General features: G+C 38.7%; 1 protein-coding gene across 1 annotated transcript in view; it reads left to right on the forward strand.

The window, feature by feature from the left end:
• Positions 1-16,333, forward strand: part of DCHS2 (dachsous cadherin-related 2) — a 244,291-nt gene that overhangs the window by 112,173 nt on the left and 115,785 nt on the right. Inside the window, exon 2 of the mRNA XM_040471942.1 lies at positions 9,371-9,562. Within this exon, the coding sequence (XP_040327876.1) occupies positions 9,371-9,562 (192 nt within the window). The remainder of the gene's footprint in view (positions 1-9,370; positions 9,563-16,333) is intronic.

The raw sequence follows: 16,333 nt of genomic DNA on the forward strand, positions 1-16,333 counted from the left end.
GGATGTTGGATTGTGTCAAATGGTTTTTCTACATCTATTGAGAAGATGATGATTTTTATACTTCGTTTTGTTAATGTAGTATATCATATTTATTGATTTTCAGATGTTTAACCATTCTTGGATCCCTGGAATAAATCCCACTTGATCATGGTGTATGTTCCTTTTAATGTACTAATTGAATTTGGTTTGCTGTTATTTTTTTGAGGATTTTTGCATCTATGTTCATCAGAGATAATGGCCCATAATTTTCTTTTCTTATAGTGTCCTTGACTGGTTTTGATATCCAGGTGATTCTAGCCTCTTAATATGGGGTTTGGAAATATACCCTGCTCTGGCTTATTTCCTTTTAATTTTTATTCTATATGTTGGGTATTTTTTTTTTTTTTTTGCAGAAATGGGATATCATATATAGCTTTTAGTTGACTTTTTTTTCTTTTTTACTAAACATGTGTCTTTAAATACACAATCTTCATGGCTACATTGTATTCTATCTTTGATAGAATTATAATTTATTTAACAACTTTATTGTTGAACATTTGGGTTCTAGAATAAATAATACAACATTATAAGTCTTTAATACAAATAGCTGTCTACATACTGTTTTTAGAAATATATTGAGGGGGTGCCTGGGTGACTCAGTTGGTTAAGCATCTGACTCTTGATTTCGGCTCAGGTCATGATCTCATGGTTTATGAGTTTGAGCCTTACTTCAGGCTCTGTGCTGATGGTTCTCTCTCTCTCTCTCTCTCTCTCTCTCTCTCTCTCAAAATAAATAAACAAACTTAAAGTAAATGTACTAAGTGGGTCAAAGGAAATGAATATTTTTAGGTTTGGGAGGATGTTTACCTCATATATATGAGGAACAAAGTTACTTCTCAGATAGGCTTAAAAATGAGTACATATTTATTTCATCCTTGCCCCACTTAATATATTACTTTAATGGTTGCCAGTATTTTTAAAATATTATTTTAATTTTTATTTATTTCATGACTAGTAGAATTGCATATCTTAAATATATGTTAATCTCTGTGACATGTTTGTTCTTGTCCTTTACCCATTTTTCTTTTATAATGGAAAGTCATTATTATCATTTTTTTAATGTTTATATATTTTTGAGAGAGAGAGAGTGTGTACAAGTGGGGGAAGGGCAGAGAGAGAGGGAGACACAGAATCCGAAGCAGGCACCAGGCTCTGAGCTGTCAGTACAGAGCCCAAAAAGGGCTCCAACTCACCAATCATGAGCTCATGACCTGAGCCAAAGTCGGATGCTTAACCGACTGAGCCACCCAGGCGCCCCAGTCAGTTATTTTTAAAGGGCTATTTCCATGTTAAGAACATTAGCCTTTATGTATGTACATGTATATAAACACACATATATATGTATATGCTATACATATATATTGCAGATATCATGCCTAATTCACCTTTAAAATTTTTTGTGTATGATATTTTTGACATAATGGAATTGTAAATGGTTATGTAGTTGTTGTATTGATTTTTTTTCCTTTGTGATTTTTTGTCCATGTGTTTTAGTTTTATAATCCTTTTTTGTTTTGAAATTTCTTTCCAATGTAAGAATCAGCCAAAAATTCCCCTATGTTTTGTGTGTGTGTTTTAAACAATTTCATTATTTGCATTTAACATATCTGTGTAGAATTTATTTTCATGTGAGGTTAATATCAAACTTGATTTTCCCCTCATGTACTTTGCCAATTTTTCTAGCAACTTATGTGGATAAACCTACATTCCTCAGTGGTTTATGATGTTTCCTTTGTAATATAAAAATAATTTCGGTTTACCAGGATCTGTTTCAGGTCTTGCTTTTGTGTTCTACTGATCTGCTTGCCAATTCTTTTTTTAGAGTGCACTTTTTAAATTGTTTATTTGTAATACCTCATTGGACAAGTTACCCCTCACCCCACCCATAGATCTCCTTTTACAAAATTTCCTTTGGTTGCTTTTTTGGGAGAGGGTGGGACAACAAATAGTAGGATTAGTGGTTTCTTAATTCCATTCTTCAATTAAAGCAATAAAAACATGTTATCAGAGCAGTAAGGTTGCTTTTTTTTTTTTTTTACTGTAACTTGAAAATGGATATTCAGTTTATTCAACTTCTCTGTCAGCTTCTCTGAAAATACATTTTAGGAGGTGAAAAATAAAATACAGTTCTGTTACCAACCTCTGAATAGTTCTACATGCCTTAAGATAATTTTTTTTTCTTTTGCCGGTTTTAGCATTTTGGATTTTATTCTATAATGATATAGCTTGGTTAATAGATTGTGTTTTAGACATTAAAATAGTATTCTTCAGTGAGTGTTTGATGGGACTTATGGAATATCTTGCTCTTTTGTTGTTGCTGTTGTTTAGATTTTATTCCATAATCATAAAGTTAGCTCTGCAGTCCATGAGGACTTGGAATGGGATACGGAAAATATGGAACGCGAGGAATTGTCATGTGAATACAAAGATTATAGGAGGTTGCAAGCAGATAGGAGCGAGGGGTACTCTCCTGAGCAACAGAAGGAATGGCCTGGTGGTTAAGATAAAATGCAAGTCAGGGGCGCCTGGGTGGCTCAGTCGGTTAAGCATCTGACTTCAGCTCAGGTCATGATCTCACAGTCTGTGAGTTCCAGCCCCGCGTGGGGCTCTGTGCTGACAGCTCAGAGCCTGGAACCTGCTTCAGATTCTGTGTCTCCCTCCCTCTCTGCCCCTCCCCCACTTGTGCTCTGTCTCTCTTCTCAAAAGTAAATAAATGTTAAAAATTTTTTTTAAAAAATGCAAGTCAAAGTTAAGGGTTGTCCACGGTGAGCAATGGTGACCTTCCTTCTGGTCCTGCCCTTCCTAAATGCAAAGTGTTGCATGGTTTCCATAGTATTCATGTACTCTTTTTCACTTTGCCAAAGATCACAGGATTGCCATCTAACTGTACCGTCTTGGCATTCTTGGGAACCATTTATATTTGGCCTAGCAATTGCCATGGACAAGATGCTGCGACCTGTATGATTCGATGAAATTCTCATCATCAAATTTCTCCCTTTAATGGACTTGTTGCCAGTGCCATTATGGCATTTGAAGTCACCATCCTGCCACATAAACCCCACAATAATTTTTTAAAAGCAGGAACTTTTATAACTAAATCCCTTCTTCCCAGTGCTCAGAGCATGAAAGTTTTCTGCTGTCTTTGAGAGTTTGTCTGGAAACAGCTCTCAGGAGATGTGGCCAAAGGGCACGTTGGTGATGGGGATGTCAAAGAACGTGGTGGAGCTGAGCATGGCTGCATGGCATGGTGTGGCCCCCAGGAGTGATGATAGTGTCTGCAAAGCTATCTCATTCTTGTTCTTTTCTTTCTTTTTAATTTCAATTCCAGTGTAGTTAACATACGGTGTTATGTTAGTTTCAAGTGTAAATATAGTGATTCAACAATCCTATACAGTCCTCAGTGTTCATCCGTGATAAGTGTATTCTTTTTTTTTTTTTTTTTCAACGTTTTTATTTATTTTTGGGACAGAGAGAGACGGAGCATGAACGGGGGAGGGGCAGAGAGAGAGGGAGACACAGAATCGGAAACAGGCTCCAGGCTCTGAGCCATCAGCCCAGAGCCTGACGCGGGGCTCGAACTCACGGACCGCGAGATCGTGACCTGGCTGAAGTCGGATGCTCAACCGACTGCGCCACCCAGGCGCCCCGATAAGTGTATTCTTAAATCCCTTCGCGTATTTCATCCATCCCCCCACTCACTTCCCATCTGGTGAACTTCAGTTCTCTATAACTAAGAGTCTTCTTTCGGACTTGCCTCTTTTTTTTCTTTGTTTGTTTGGTTTCTTAAATCTACATGACTGAAATCCTATGGAATTTGTCTCACTGACTTATTTCACTTAGCATTATACTCTGTAGATCTATTCATGTTGTTGCAAATGGCAAGATTTCATTCTTTCTTATATCTGAGTAATATCCCATTGCAAACATATACATACATATGTAATATATATCATCTTCTTTATCCATTTATCCATTGATGGATACTTGGGCTGCTTGCATAATTTGGCTATTGTAAATAATTCTGCAATAAACATAGAGGTGCATATATCTTTTTGAATTAGTATTTTTGTATTCTTTGGGTAAATATCCAACAGTGGAATTACTGGATCATACAGTAATTCTATTTTTAATTTTTTGAGAAACCTCCATACTGTTTTCCACAGTGGCTGTGCCAGTTTGTATTCCCACCGGTAGTGCACAAGGGTTCCTTTTCTCCACATCCTCACCAACACTTGTTTCTTGTGTTTTTGATTTGAGCCATTCTGACAGGGGTGAGGTGATATCTCACTGTGGTTTTGATTTGTATTTCTCTGATGATGAGTGATGTTGAGCATCTTTTCATTCTTGTTGTTGTTCTCATGAGTTTTTTTCCCAAGGTCAAAATAGGGAGGATGACCATGAAAGCTATTTCTAAAACATGCTTGCATTTTATGGGCAATATTAGATTCATTCATTCATGCAACAAATACTTACACATTCTCATTATGAGCCAGGCACTAGCATTATGGATGCTGGAGAGATAACAGGGGGCAAGATAATTTGCTCTGGAGAGTAAATTCCAGTAGGAGAGAAAATTAATAAACAAATAAGTAAAAATATATAATGCAGTGCAAAATAGAGATAAGGACTCTGAAGATAAGCAAGACAGGGTAAAAGGAAAGAGTATGGCAGAAATGAGTGTGACACTCTTGGATAACGTGATCAGGGAAGGCCTCTGTGATTAGGTGGTCTTTGCAGAAACTTGAAAGAAATGGAGAGGCAAGTTATACAAGCTAGTGGGCTCTGGGACCGTCAAGGAGCCCAGCATATCCAGAAGGGAGTGAGTTGGAGAGTAGTGGGAGATAAGGACAGAGAAGTAGCTAGGGTCAAGTTAAAGGGTGTGATTTTACTGAGGTGACGATGAGAAGCTGTTGGAAGGTTCTGAGCAGGAGAGTGACATGATTTGATGCCACTTGAGTTGTATCTCTCTGGCTGCCTTTACAAAAAGTGGATGATGATACCGTCACTCAGAACACTGGGAGAAGAGCGGATTCGGGTGGTAGGTATCAGGAGTTCTGTTTGGACATACCACATTTGAAGTGCCTGTTAGTCACATGAAAGGTGATATCTAATTGGTAGTAGGATGATGCATGGATCTGGAGCACAAGACAAAGATACCGATATTGGGAAAACATATGTTGGTTTAGTATATTGGGCCTGGGTCAGATCACTCAGGAGTGTATTCATTTCCTAGGACTTCTATAGCAAATAACCATCAATTTCCTAGCTTAAAACAACAGAAATTGTTATTACTCATAGATGTGGAGGCTAGAAGTCCAAAGTCCTTCAGGACCTCTCCCCCTCCCTTCTATGTCTCTTCTAGCTGCTAATGCTTGTTGGTGTTCCCTGATTTGTGGCCCATCACTCCAATCTCTGCCTCTCTCTTCTAAGGGCACTTGTCTTTGGATTAAGGGCTCATCTGGGTAATCTACAACATGCTGCTCTCAAAATCCTTAACCTAACCATGTTTTGCAATATAAGGTAATATTCACTCTTCTATCATATAAGGCAATATCCACAGGTTCCAGGGATTAGGACATGGACATGTCTTTTGGGGGCCACCATTCACTCACCACAGGCAATGGGTGTGGATTGAAAAGAGAAGCTGACTCAGGACTAAGCTGTGGGACACTAGAGTGTTCAGAGGCCAGGAAGAGAATTCAGAGTCAGTGAAGGAAATTGAAAGGAGGTCAGTGAGGTGTCTGGTGAGGAAGTGTTTCAATGAAGAGATGATGCACTGTATGGAAAGCTGCTGAATTGTGTAGAAAACAAGGATCGAGCCTTGATTATTAGACTTGGTAAGACACAGTCATTGGTGAACTTCCCAAAATTGTGTTCAGAGAGTGGCATGATTTCATCTGTTGTGGTCCCCAGTGCCGAATCCAACTTCCACTGGAATATTACAATCCTGTTTTCACTGTGGGATCAGTGGTTGGCCAAGCACTTAGAATCTAAAAAGTCATTTTGTAATTTCTTTTTCTTCTTTGTATTTGAAGTTATGTTTGTGAGCGTACTGTGTCAATAACTTGGTTTCTTCAAGCAAACTGTTATATGCTCATGGTAGAAATTTTTGGAAATGACAATAAGAAAATTAAAAGGGGATATTTCATTTGAAATTTCATCTAAACAAGCCATTTTTTTGCAACCATTTTTTTTTCTAGGATTTTTTGTTTGACCGCTCATGTTTTTAATTGGGCTTTCAGGCTTTTCTATCAATGTCACTGAATTCAGTGATATGATTTCCCAGGAGTAGGTAAAGAACAATGTTGCTGACAATGTGTTGCCGTATAACTTTAGGTTGTCTTTTGGGTTTTTGGATAGCACTGTGAATGGCTGGGCAGGTAACCTCCAAGAAAACTTCCGAGTTGTTGGAAAAGGGACCCTCCCAGATCGAGAGGCCTGTGCTGGTGAGTCAAGTGCAAATAGATCCATTCCATTTATAGAACATCAAAAACATGTATCCAAGAGCCAGTGTTCTCAATTTGTCTCTACAGATATTAATATAAGGGAAGTGGAAAAAATTAATTTCAGAAAGGTAATAAGGGAATCAGTGAAATCTTAATATCATATTAATATTTTGCATTTTTATAATATCTGCATTAACTTTGTGAGCAATCAGACTGAGGGAGAACAATTCTTGTAAGTAAGTTTAGAGTAAAATTCACCAGACTGATCTCAATCTAAAACAGGTAAATTGAGGGTAAGATGAAGAACACAGGAAGAGCACTGAAAGTGCTGAAATATGGCTCTTTGAGTAGATTCAGGAAAAAAAAAATCCCCCTGAGATCTACCCTTGATCCCCAAATTAGCACAATAAGGTGGTGATAATAGACTGACAAGACATTTCTCTCTTTGATTTAAGCATCTGTCTCTGAAGAAAAGGCCCAATGAGCTTATTTACCAATCAGATTTCCTCTTGAAGATTTGGCAAAGCTTTTCCCATTATCTGTTATTTAAATTGCCTACATTTATGTGTAAGACAGTGGATATTGGAAAATATAGACCTCATACAGATGCTAAATTAATTATAGGTATTCAAGACCTAATCCTAGTAGGTAGAGTATGTTGTTCTAGAATACTAGATCAGTATTTCTAGGAAGTTGAGTAAAACGAGGGAGGAATATATTCTTATTTTAGAATCTGAGAATCAGAATCTGAGCTGCTGACATAAATTGAGATCAGTACTCTTATCCCACTTTTCACTTTTCTATTTTGCCTTGCCAAAAGTCCAGATGAGAGAAAGGTCTCAAAGTGGAAATAAGGAAACTTGCTTTATATAAGCCAAATTACTTGTTAATATGTGCTACTAAAGGCTGAGAATGAGTTTTAGAATATAAGGTTCTTTGTATTTATCTTCTAACCAAGCCAAAATTATTGAGAATACCATATGTTTTTAGAAGATCTATTTGGTGTCTTTGGGAACTTGAGGCTACTAAATCACTAACAGCTGCCAGAATGCAATAGACCAAATGTACTTGGAATTTAGTTCCTTTGTAGTTGGGAAGTTTGTGGATTTCCTGGTTCAGCCCATCTGATGAGAAGAATAACTCACAAACGTGTTAGCTGGTTGCACAGAATAAATAATATTGCCAGAGAATATGCAATAGACAAGAGCGAAAAGAAATTTACAAGACCGTGTCATCAGTTGAAAACAAAGGCAATTAAAGAGGGGATTAATATTGCCCATTGTTGAGTTTCATCAGATGCAGTGGTTCTCAGCCTAGGCACTGTTGATATTTTGGGCCAGATCATTATTTGTTGTGGGTTATAGGATGATTAGTAGCAACTCTAGCTTCAACCCACTAGATGCCATAGAACCCTCTCCCTAGTTATGGCATTGCCAAATGTCCTCGTGGGGGTAGACTTGACCCTGATTGAGAACCACTGTGTTAGACTACTCAGAGAACCCCCAAAGTCACATCCCAGTTGTATGCTCAAGATAGAGGGGAATGAAGGGAAGCCTTACTGAGAACATTGATTGTTGAACATGTTATTAATATGAGGTTTCGTTTGGGAAGCATAATAATTAAGGTAGAACTCCTGCATGCATATTGTACTAATAAAAAGTATATCACTTTATTTTTCAACCTAGAGTTAAGTGCTGTCCAACTGCCTGGATTTGAGTCCCAGTTTTGACAGTTTTTAGCTATGTGATCTTTGACAAGTTACTTAAGCTCTCTGAGCCTGACTTTTCTGGTCTGTAAAATGGAGTTTGTTTTAGGTTATAAGTGTAAATCTATGTTAAGCAGTTAGAATAATACCTGTTCTATAGCACTATAGTTCGTTCGTTCGTTCGTTCTTTCTTTCTTTCTTTCTTTCTTTTATTAATCTTCCCTTAAAGTGCTTCATTTAAGTGTTATGTAGATGTTTGCTGTTACTGTTAGTAGGGTTAGCAAATGAAAAGAACTATACCAAGCCTATGAGCGAGCTCAAAATGTTTTGGGTTAAATATAGTCTGTTGTGTTTCTCACTGTATATCCCCACAGTTAGTATAAATAAATTAAGTGCTTTCATAATTTCAGTTACTTCATCTTTTCTACTGGGCACAAGACTACTGCCAACAGAAATGGTATTTATGGTCAAAGAGAAAGGGATCCTTACCTCTGGGCATTTGCAGCTCCACGTCAGTGTTTGACAAGCCGAACATGGGCTGGATTTCATTTCCATGCACCCACTGGGCGTAGTGCCTCTGTGTAGTAGTCAGTGTGCTTGACTGTACAGGTCCTGATGGGGGCATTGTTCCTGGAAGGAAACCTGGCTTGGAAACTCAAACCTCCTACTCCAGGGTGAATTCTGTCAACTGGATAAGGTTACTAGTAATCATGCCATTTACTGTCTTAATTTCTCTGCCCTCCCTTGCTGCTCTGAAGGGTGGGTGCTTGAAGAGCTTGAAGAGCTTGGATATGAAAGGGACTCCACAGATACATTGTCAAACTGTTAGCGTATGGATGTTTTGAAACCCTTGAAGTTGGATGGGATCACGGAGGCACAGTGAGAGGAATAAGAATACAAAGGACCAAGGGCTGAACCTTAAGAATCTCAAACTTTCAGAGATCACATGAAAGTATAGGAATGGGCAAAGGAAAGTGAGAAGGAGAACTCAGACAAGGAGGAGGAAGGTGAAGTGAGCTGTCACACAGAAGGTAAAAGGAGAGAGTTAAAACTGAAGCCTATACTTTGTTAATGGCTGTAGGGGTTACTTGGTTGTGCAAATGATGATAGTAATTTATGACCAACTGAAAAGTAATGTTAACTTTTCCATTTCCTTACTGATCACCCTCTTGTTTTGTAGGTTAAAGCTTCTGATGCAGATGCAGGACTCTATGGCTTTGTTGAATATTCTCTTTATGATGGATTCCAAAGCTATGACACATCTCAGGCATTCCAGATCGACCCACATGATGGGAGAATCTGTGTTTCTCAAGACATCGACAGGGAGAGGGATCCAGCCACCTATGACCTCTTGGTGAAAGCTAAGGATGGGGTAAGTGTTCACGTATGAAATTTTAAACATACTCAAAAGCAAACCACTTTGTACACATCAGAGAGTACCAATGATTATCAATTAGCCAATCTTATTTCATAAATCACTACCTCTCTCCTTTGCAAATACCAGACATTATTATATATCATTTCATCCATAAGTAGTTCAATAATATCTGAAACAGATAATTACTTTTTAAAAACATGACTACAATAAATTAACAATAATTCTTTAATAATATCTAATATCCTGAGGCGTCTGGATGGCTCAGTTGGTTAAGCAGCCAACTCTTGATTTAGGCTCAGGTCATGGTCTCAGAGTTTTGTAGTTCGAGCCCCCCATCAGGCCCTGCACTGAGAGTGCAGAACCTGCTTGGAGTTCTCGCTCTCCCTCTCTCTCTGCCCCTCCCTTGCTCATGCTCTCTCTATATCTCTCAAAATAAATAAATACACTTAAAAAATAATATCTAATATCCAGTCCATTTAAAATTTTCTGGATTATCTAAAAACATCTTTTAAAAGGTGGCTTATTTGAAGTAAGATCCAAATGAGTTCAGAAATTGATTTGATTGCAATATCCCTTGAGTTTCAATCTGTAGCAGTCCACTGTCCCCCCGCCCCCACCCCACCCCCCGCCCCCACGCAGCTTACCTTTTCTCTGATGGTATTTGTTTTTGGAAGAAATCAAAATTTTCCCGTAAATTCTCCACATTCTGAATGTGACTGATTACATCCTTGGGATTTATTTAATGTGCTCTTTTATCGTATTTTCTATGAAGTGGCATTTTAAGCCAGAACCCTGATTAACTTTGGGTTCATTTAGGTGGCGCTGTGTGCTTCTTATTCTATATCAGCAGTCACATGCCATTACTCCATTAGGGTGTACAATGTGGTGATTTTTGAATTCCATTATTACTTTTGCATTTATTATTTGGAATTCCTCTACTAAGAATGTTCTCTCATCAACTATTTGATTATCCTGAAATACAATTCGTAGAGGAGAGGTAAGATAAGGCTTGATTATTTCTCTTTATCAGTTTTAGAATAATGAGTTGGTGCATTTGCTATCCCCAAAGGGTACAGATGATTTTTTTTCCTATTCTGAAATTATAAAATTATAAAATTCCTGGATTTTTATGTTTGATGCGTTTCATGCGTTGCTGACATTAGTCTTTCTGATGTTCATATTGACTCATCTTAGTTCAGTAGAAGCACCTTCAATTTGACTCTTAGGTCTTTTTTTCCTTATGGTAAACTTTTAAATTGACATATAAAATGCATGCATAAAGGTGCACAAATTGTAGTACAGTTTAGTAGATTTTTGCAAAATAAACACATCCATGGAAGCAGACGAAGAAAGGGCCCCTCTCTTGGCCTCTTCCTTATCCCTCACCCCCACCTTTAAGGTTAATCACTGTTGATTCTAACAACAATCACTGTTGACTTTAAACTTTAAGCTTTCAGCTAATAGATTTATACACTACGTGTTTTTATTGTTTCTTTTGCCAAACATTATTTCTGAGAATCATACAGGCTGTTGTGTGTAGCAATAGTTCATTTGCTCTTATTGGCTTATAGTATTCTTTTATGGGAATTTGTGATAATTTTTTATTCAATAATTGATGGCATCTGTTTTAGGCTACTACCAATAGTGCTTCTATTAATATTCTTACACATGTAACTTGATGAACAAATGTAAGCATTCTATTGAGTATATATTTAGGAGTGGGATTGCGAGATCTTAGGAAAGCCAAACAAATTTTCAAATGGTTGTGCCACTTTATATGCCCACCAATAGAGTAGGAGAATTTTATTTTCTCCACATCCTCCCAACATTTGGTATTTAATGTCTTTTCAATTATACCAATTCTGGTACCTATGTAGTGGTGAATCACTTTGGGGTTTTACTTTGCATTTCCTTGATGACCAAATGAACTGATGAGCAGTTGATGAGCAAAATACATATGTTTATTGACTCTTTGTATAACTTGTTTTGTGAAGTGTCTATTCAGTTCTTTACCTGTTTTCTATTGTTGGGTTTTTTCCTTGTTGATTTGTATGAATTCTTTATATTTTTGGTATTCAAGTCCTCTCTTGGATGTATTTATTGTGTCTATCTTCTTGCATTCTGTGGCTTGTCTTTTCATTCCCTTAATAGTGACTTCTGAGGAACAGAAGTTGTTAACTCTAATAAAGCTCTGTTTATCAATTTGCTTACCTTTACAGCTGGTGCTTTCTCTGTCCTTTTAGGAGTATTTTTTACCTTAGAGACATGAAGGTATTATCTTAGGTTTTTTCAAAAACATTTTTGTGTAACCTTTCACAGTCATTTTTTTCAGTCTAGTGAGAGGAAGTCTTGTTATTTCTTTTTTTCCAGCATGGATACTGAGACGATCATTCTTCCATCATTAGAATGTCACTTTTGTTGCAAAGCACATGGTTATGTATGTGTGTGTCTATTTGTCTATACTGTGCTTAATTAAACTTAATTATTTAAGCTCTATAATAGGTCATGATATTGTGTATTCTTTTAGCTTTGTCCTTCTTTTTCAAGATTGCCTTGACTATTCCTGGCTCTTCCATTTACACTTTCAAGTACATTTTAGAAACAGTTTGTTCAATTTTTATTACATTACAGCAAAGATAACCTGTATACACACTGTTCTGTATTTGATTTTTTGCACGTAGTCTATTTTGGAGGCTTTTCTTGTTTCTTTTTTATCTGCTTACTACTCCTTGGTTGGGTATTGCTAACACCTCTCTGGTGTAATCGTTCTATTTTGAATGTGGTAGGCAGATCTACGTACTTAAGACATGAGTTGTTGGGAAAAATGAGTCTAAATAAATTTGCTGTAAGTAAACATGTAGAAACTACCATGAAAATGCAGTCATTTATATTTGGTGAAACTACCATAATTTGATTAGATTTTTCAGCCCTGACTGTGTGGTTTCAGGAATTCTTGCTTCTTTGTAAGAAAAGATCTAGGAAACAAAAGTAGGAGTAAACAGAGGAATTTAGATTAATTCAAATCTACGTGATTATTCAAAGCTCAATGTATGCACACAAAAATATTAACGCAAGACTTCAAAAATATATTCTTAATAGATTTTGAGAAAATTGTAAAAGGCCATCCTAGAAGTGAAAAACCAGTTTAAATCCAATTCTGCAGTAGTTAAACATCTGTTTCTAATTAGTTGATTTCAGATGATCTTGTAAAAGTGTATAAAGAAATTATCTTAATAGAAGTAAGATCGTTTAATGCCGGAAATTTTTGTCTCCCAAAAGCAGTGCAGTTAATTAGGATTATTGGCAGTGGAATAAAAAAAAAAATCAACCCAGATATTTAATTTAAACCTCCTTGCTTTTGTTTGTTTCCATATTGAACCTGCTCTACACGAGTTATGAAGAATGCTTCCTTTTCCTCTCAGCTTACCAGACTCTATTGCAATGTTCACGTGCATCTTTAACCGTCTCTATAAAGCATTGCCAGACTGAACAAAAGGGATGTTTTATTTCCCAGCCAAAAGGTATTTTATTTTGTTTTAATTTTTTTAAGTTTTATTTATTTATTTGGAGAGAGAGAGAAAGAGCATGAGCAGGGGAGGGGCAGGGGTGGGGGGAAGAGAGAGAATCTCAAGCAGGCCCAGGCTTGAACTCACGGACCGTGAGATCATGACCTGAGTTGAAATCAAGTCAGATGCTTAACCAACTAGGCCGCTCAGGTGCCCCCAAAAGGCATTTTATTTTAAAGATAAATGAGAAATTGTTTACCAACAGACTGTGAGCAGCTTTTTGCTAAATTTTAGAAATCAAAGAAGAGATGATCTCTACGTTGATGATTGCTATGCTCTGAATGTTTGTGTCTCTCCTCCCCAATTCATATGTTGGAAACCTAATACCCAAGGTGATGATATTATTAGGTGGGGCCTTTGGAAGGTGGTTAGGTCGAGAGGGTAGAGCCCTCATGAATGGCATTAGCATTCATATAAAAGAGGCCCCAGAGAGCCCCTTGGCCTCTTCTACCTTCTACCTTCTAAGGACACCAGGAGAAGTTGGCAGGCTCCCTGCCTTCACCAGGAGTTGGCTGTGCTGCCACCTGATCTTGGACTTGTAGCCTCCAGAACTGTGAGAAACAGACGTCTGTTGTTTGTAAGCCACGCAGTCTATGGTACTTTGTTATAGCAGCTGGAATGGACTAAGACAATGATGTATGTGAGTCATAACATCCTTCTGTTTAAAAACCCCTTATTTTATAGAAGGAAAACTCTCTGACAAAGCACAACATACTTCAGTTTTGTTAGAGCAGAAACAACCTTCCTGTCAGGGTACTCCATATTCAAGATTTCGCCCTGCTGTTTGGTTGATTTCTTCCTAAACCAGGCCTTGGCACAGACTCGAGCTGCCCTGCACTCTGAGTAGTTTAATATTGGTTTCATTATTATTTAGGTAGGAGCAAGGGAATGGCTGCCACTGGGGAAAAAAACCAATCTGTTATACTCACACATTCCAAGAAGGAGGGGGGCACGCCCCATGATGGGATTGGGGTGTGGTATATGCCCAATGGGAAGCCCTGGGGTGAGTGAGGAGGCTGAGGGAGAGAGAGAAAACTGTGGTCAAGTGCCTTTCTTGTGGTTTCCATGGGAAGGAATGGGAAAGGCAAAATGAGCAGGCTTAGGCTTGGTTAGTTTGAGTACTTTCAACAAGCTCTTGTGCATGGAGTCTGTCTCTAGCTGTCTGTCACTTGACCGTGGGGTGATTAGGATAAATGAATAGTGGCTTGGAGTATGAAAGCCCAGTAAAGGATGTGGTGGGGGTTTGGGCTTCGAATTGGTTGGTTTGCATTTGAAAAGCATGCTCACCTGGTCCTGGACAGTCCTCCAGGATCGGCAAGGCCCAATGTCAAAGCATCAGACACAGAAAATAGAAGACGTGGCTAATACACTGCCCTGGTACAGAGTTCCCTCTCGGAGGAAGGCAAAGGGCTCACCAGAACTCAGTATACTTAAGGCCATGGAAAAGAAAATCTTTGCAGCTACCTCATTTCACTCTAGTTTATTGGCAGTAGCACCCACGTGATAATGAGAAAATTCACTATTCAATTTCACTTTCGGCCCAGCAGAGGCTCTTAAATCATCAAAGACAGTGCTTTTGCCATGGCCTGGACTGCTTTCAGCCCTTTGTTGTCTTTTGTGTCAGACTCCACGTGCTCCCACGCAAGCTTCACTCAATACTGCCAGGTCCTGGGCAGATAGTCCACGTACTTTTCATCCGATGCCGTTGGTGACTGCTCTTCCTCTTCACCTTCCTCCCCACTTTTCTCTCTGGTGGTATCCTCCTCCCCATCGTCCTCTCTTCCTTCTGTATCTTCTACCTTATCTCTGTCCTCTTCCAAGTTTATGTCCTTTACATGCTCCCCAGTGTGTGACTCCACGTGTACTAAAGTCCTCCACTTCTCCATCCTGTGGGCATCAGAGTAATACAGATCATTCAGGAGGAACTGGCAGTTCGCTTGTTTCAAATGTGCTCCCACAACAATAGAGCAACTCATGCTTCTTGGCCAGCATGGCAGTGGTGTAAGGACGTGGCTCTGTCAGAGGGCTTCTGGCTTCATCAGAACCGTCTTCCTCTGTCCTGGTGCCTGGGGCAGATCATTTGTTCAGTGCTAAGCATCACCCCATCCTCTGTGACCACCTTTTTGACCACATCCGGGGATTCCTGGGTCCTGGCTTCCCCGCATTCCTGCTTGTTATCACTTTCAGGCTCTGCTTTTTTTTTTTTTTTTTTTTTTTTTTTTTTGACTTGCCTATGTTTTTCTTCTGTGACCTAAGTCCCTTCAGGTGTCTTGCAAACCAGAAGCTCTTTGTGGTGTCACGGAAGTACAGGCCATCAAATAAGCCACCCTCCAGGGTTTCTTCCTCTTCCTGACTACAGACACCCCCCAAAAAGGAGTGTCTGATGATTCACAGCCACCAAAATGCTAAATCTAGCAGTGAGCTGTATTCCCCAAGGGATAATCTGAGTCCACACCTATTTGCCTTTTTTTTTTTTCTTCCTGAGAATTTAGTGGAACATATTTGAATGTAGGGTGTGTTTGGCCACCTTTATTGACTATTTCCAATAGCCTCCACAGATGATTGTCCTCCCCTGTGGAGTGGAGTCACAGACGTTTGGCAGCCCAATTTGGGTGTGGGCCCTGTACCTCATGGGACAGCTTGCTCCACATGAATGTGTCCGGGCTAAAGGTATGCATATCATAGTGATAGATGCGATCCCTTGTACCCTCATGGAAAACACCAAAAAGAATTAACTGTGTCTTCCAGGCTACTATCTGATACCCACTTTGACTTAAGGAACCTCTTATTGGTTTGACTTGCTCTCAGGCCTTGGTTACCAAATGAAGGACCCAACGATCTGTGTAGTGGATAGGGTCAATTCCTCTTTCTCCGAATGATCAGAGAACAACACATTCAATGTTGGTGAAGGTGGGGAACATGTGTTTCTATAGTCTGAGTCTTTGTAGCATCTCGTGTCTGAAAGTGGGCTATCAAAGCTTCAAGGTCTCCTCTTTCCCCAGCTCTTGGACATTTTCTTCTCCATCTTAGTGGCCTTTTCTCCTTCTAATCCATCATGTGGGTCCAAAGCCACACAGGGAGACCTAAGGAAGGAGCTGCATGTGTAGCCCGCCTGGAAGCAGATCTTCACGGGCGCAGTCCTGGTGATGCTTTTTTTTTTTAAATGAACGTCTTTTTAAAAAAATTTTTTTAATGTTTA

Source organism: Herpailurus yagouaroundi, unplaced genomic scaffold, assembly GCF_014898765.1.
Source record: "Herpailurus yagouaroundi ecotype Mexico unplaced genomic scaffold, PumYag 28, whole genome shotgun sequence".
In the NCBI taxonomy this organism is placed as follows: Eukaryota; Metazoa; Chordata; class Mammalia; order Carnivora; family Felidae; genus Herpailurus; species Herpailurus yagouaroundi.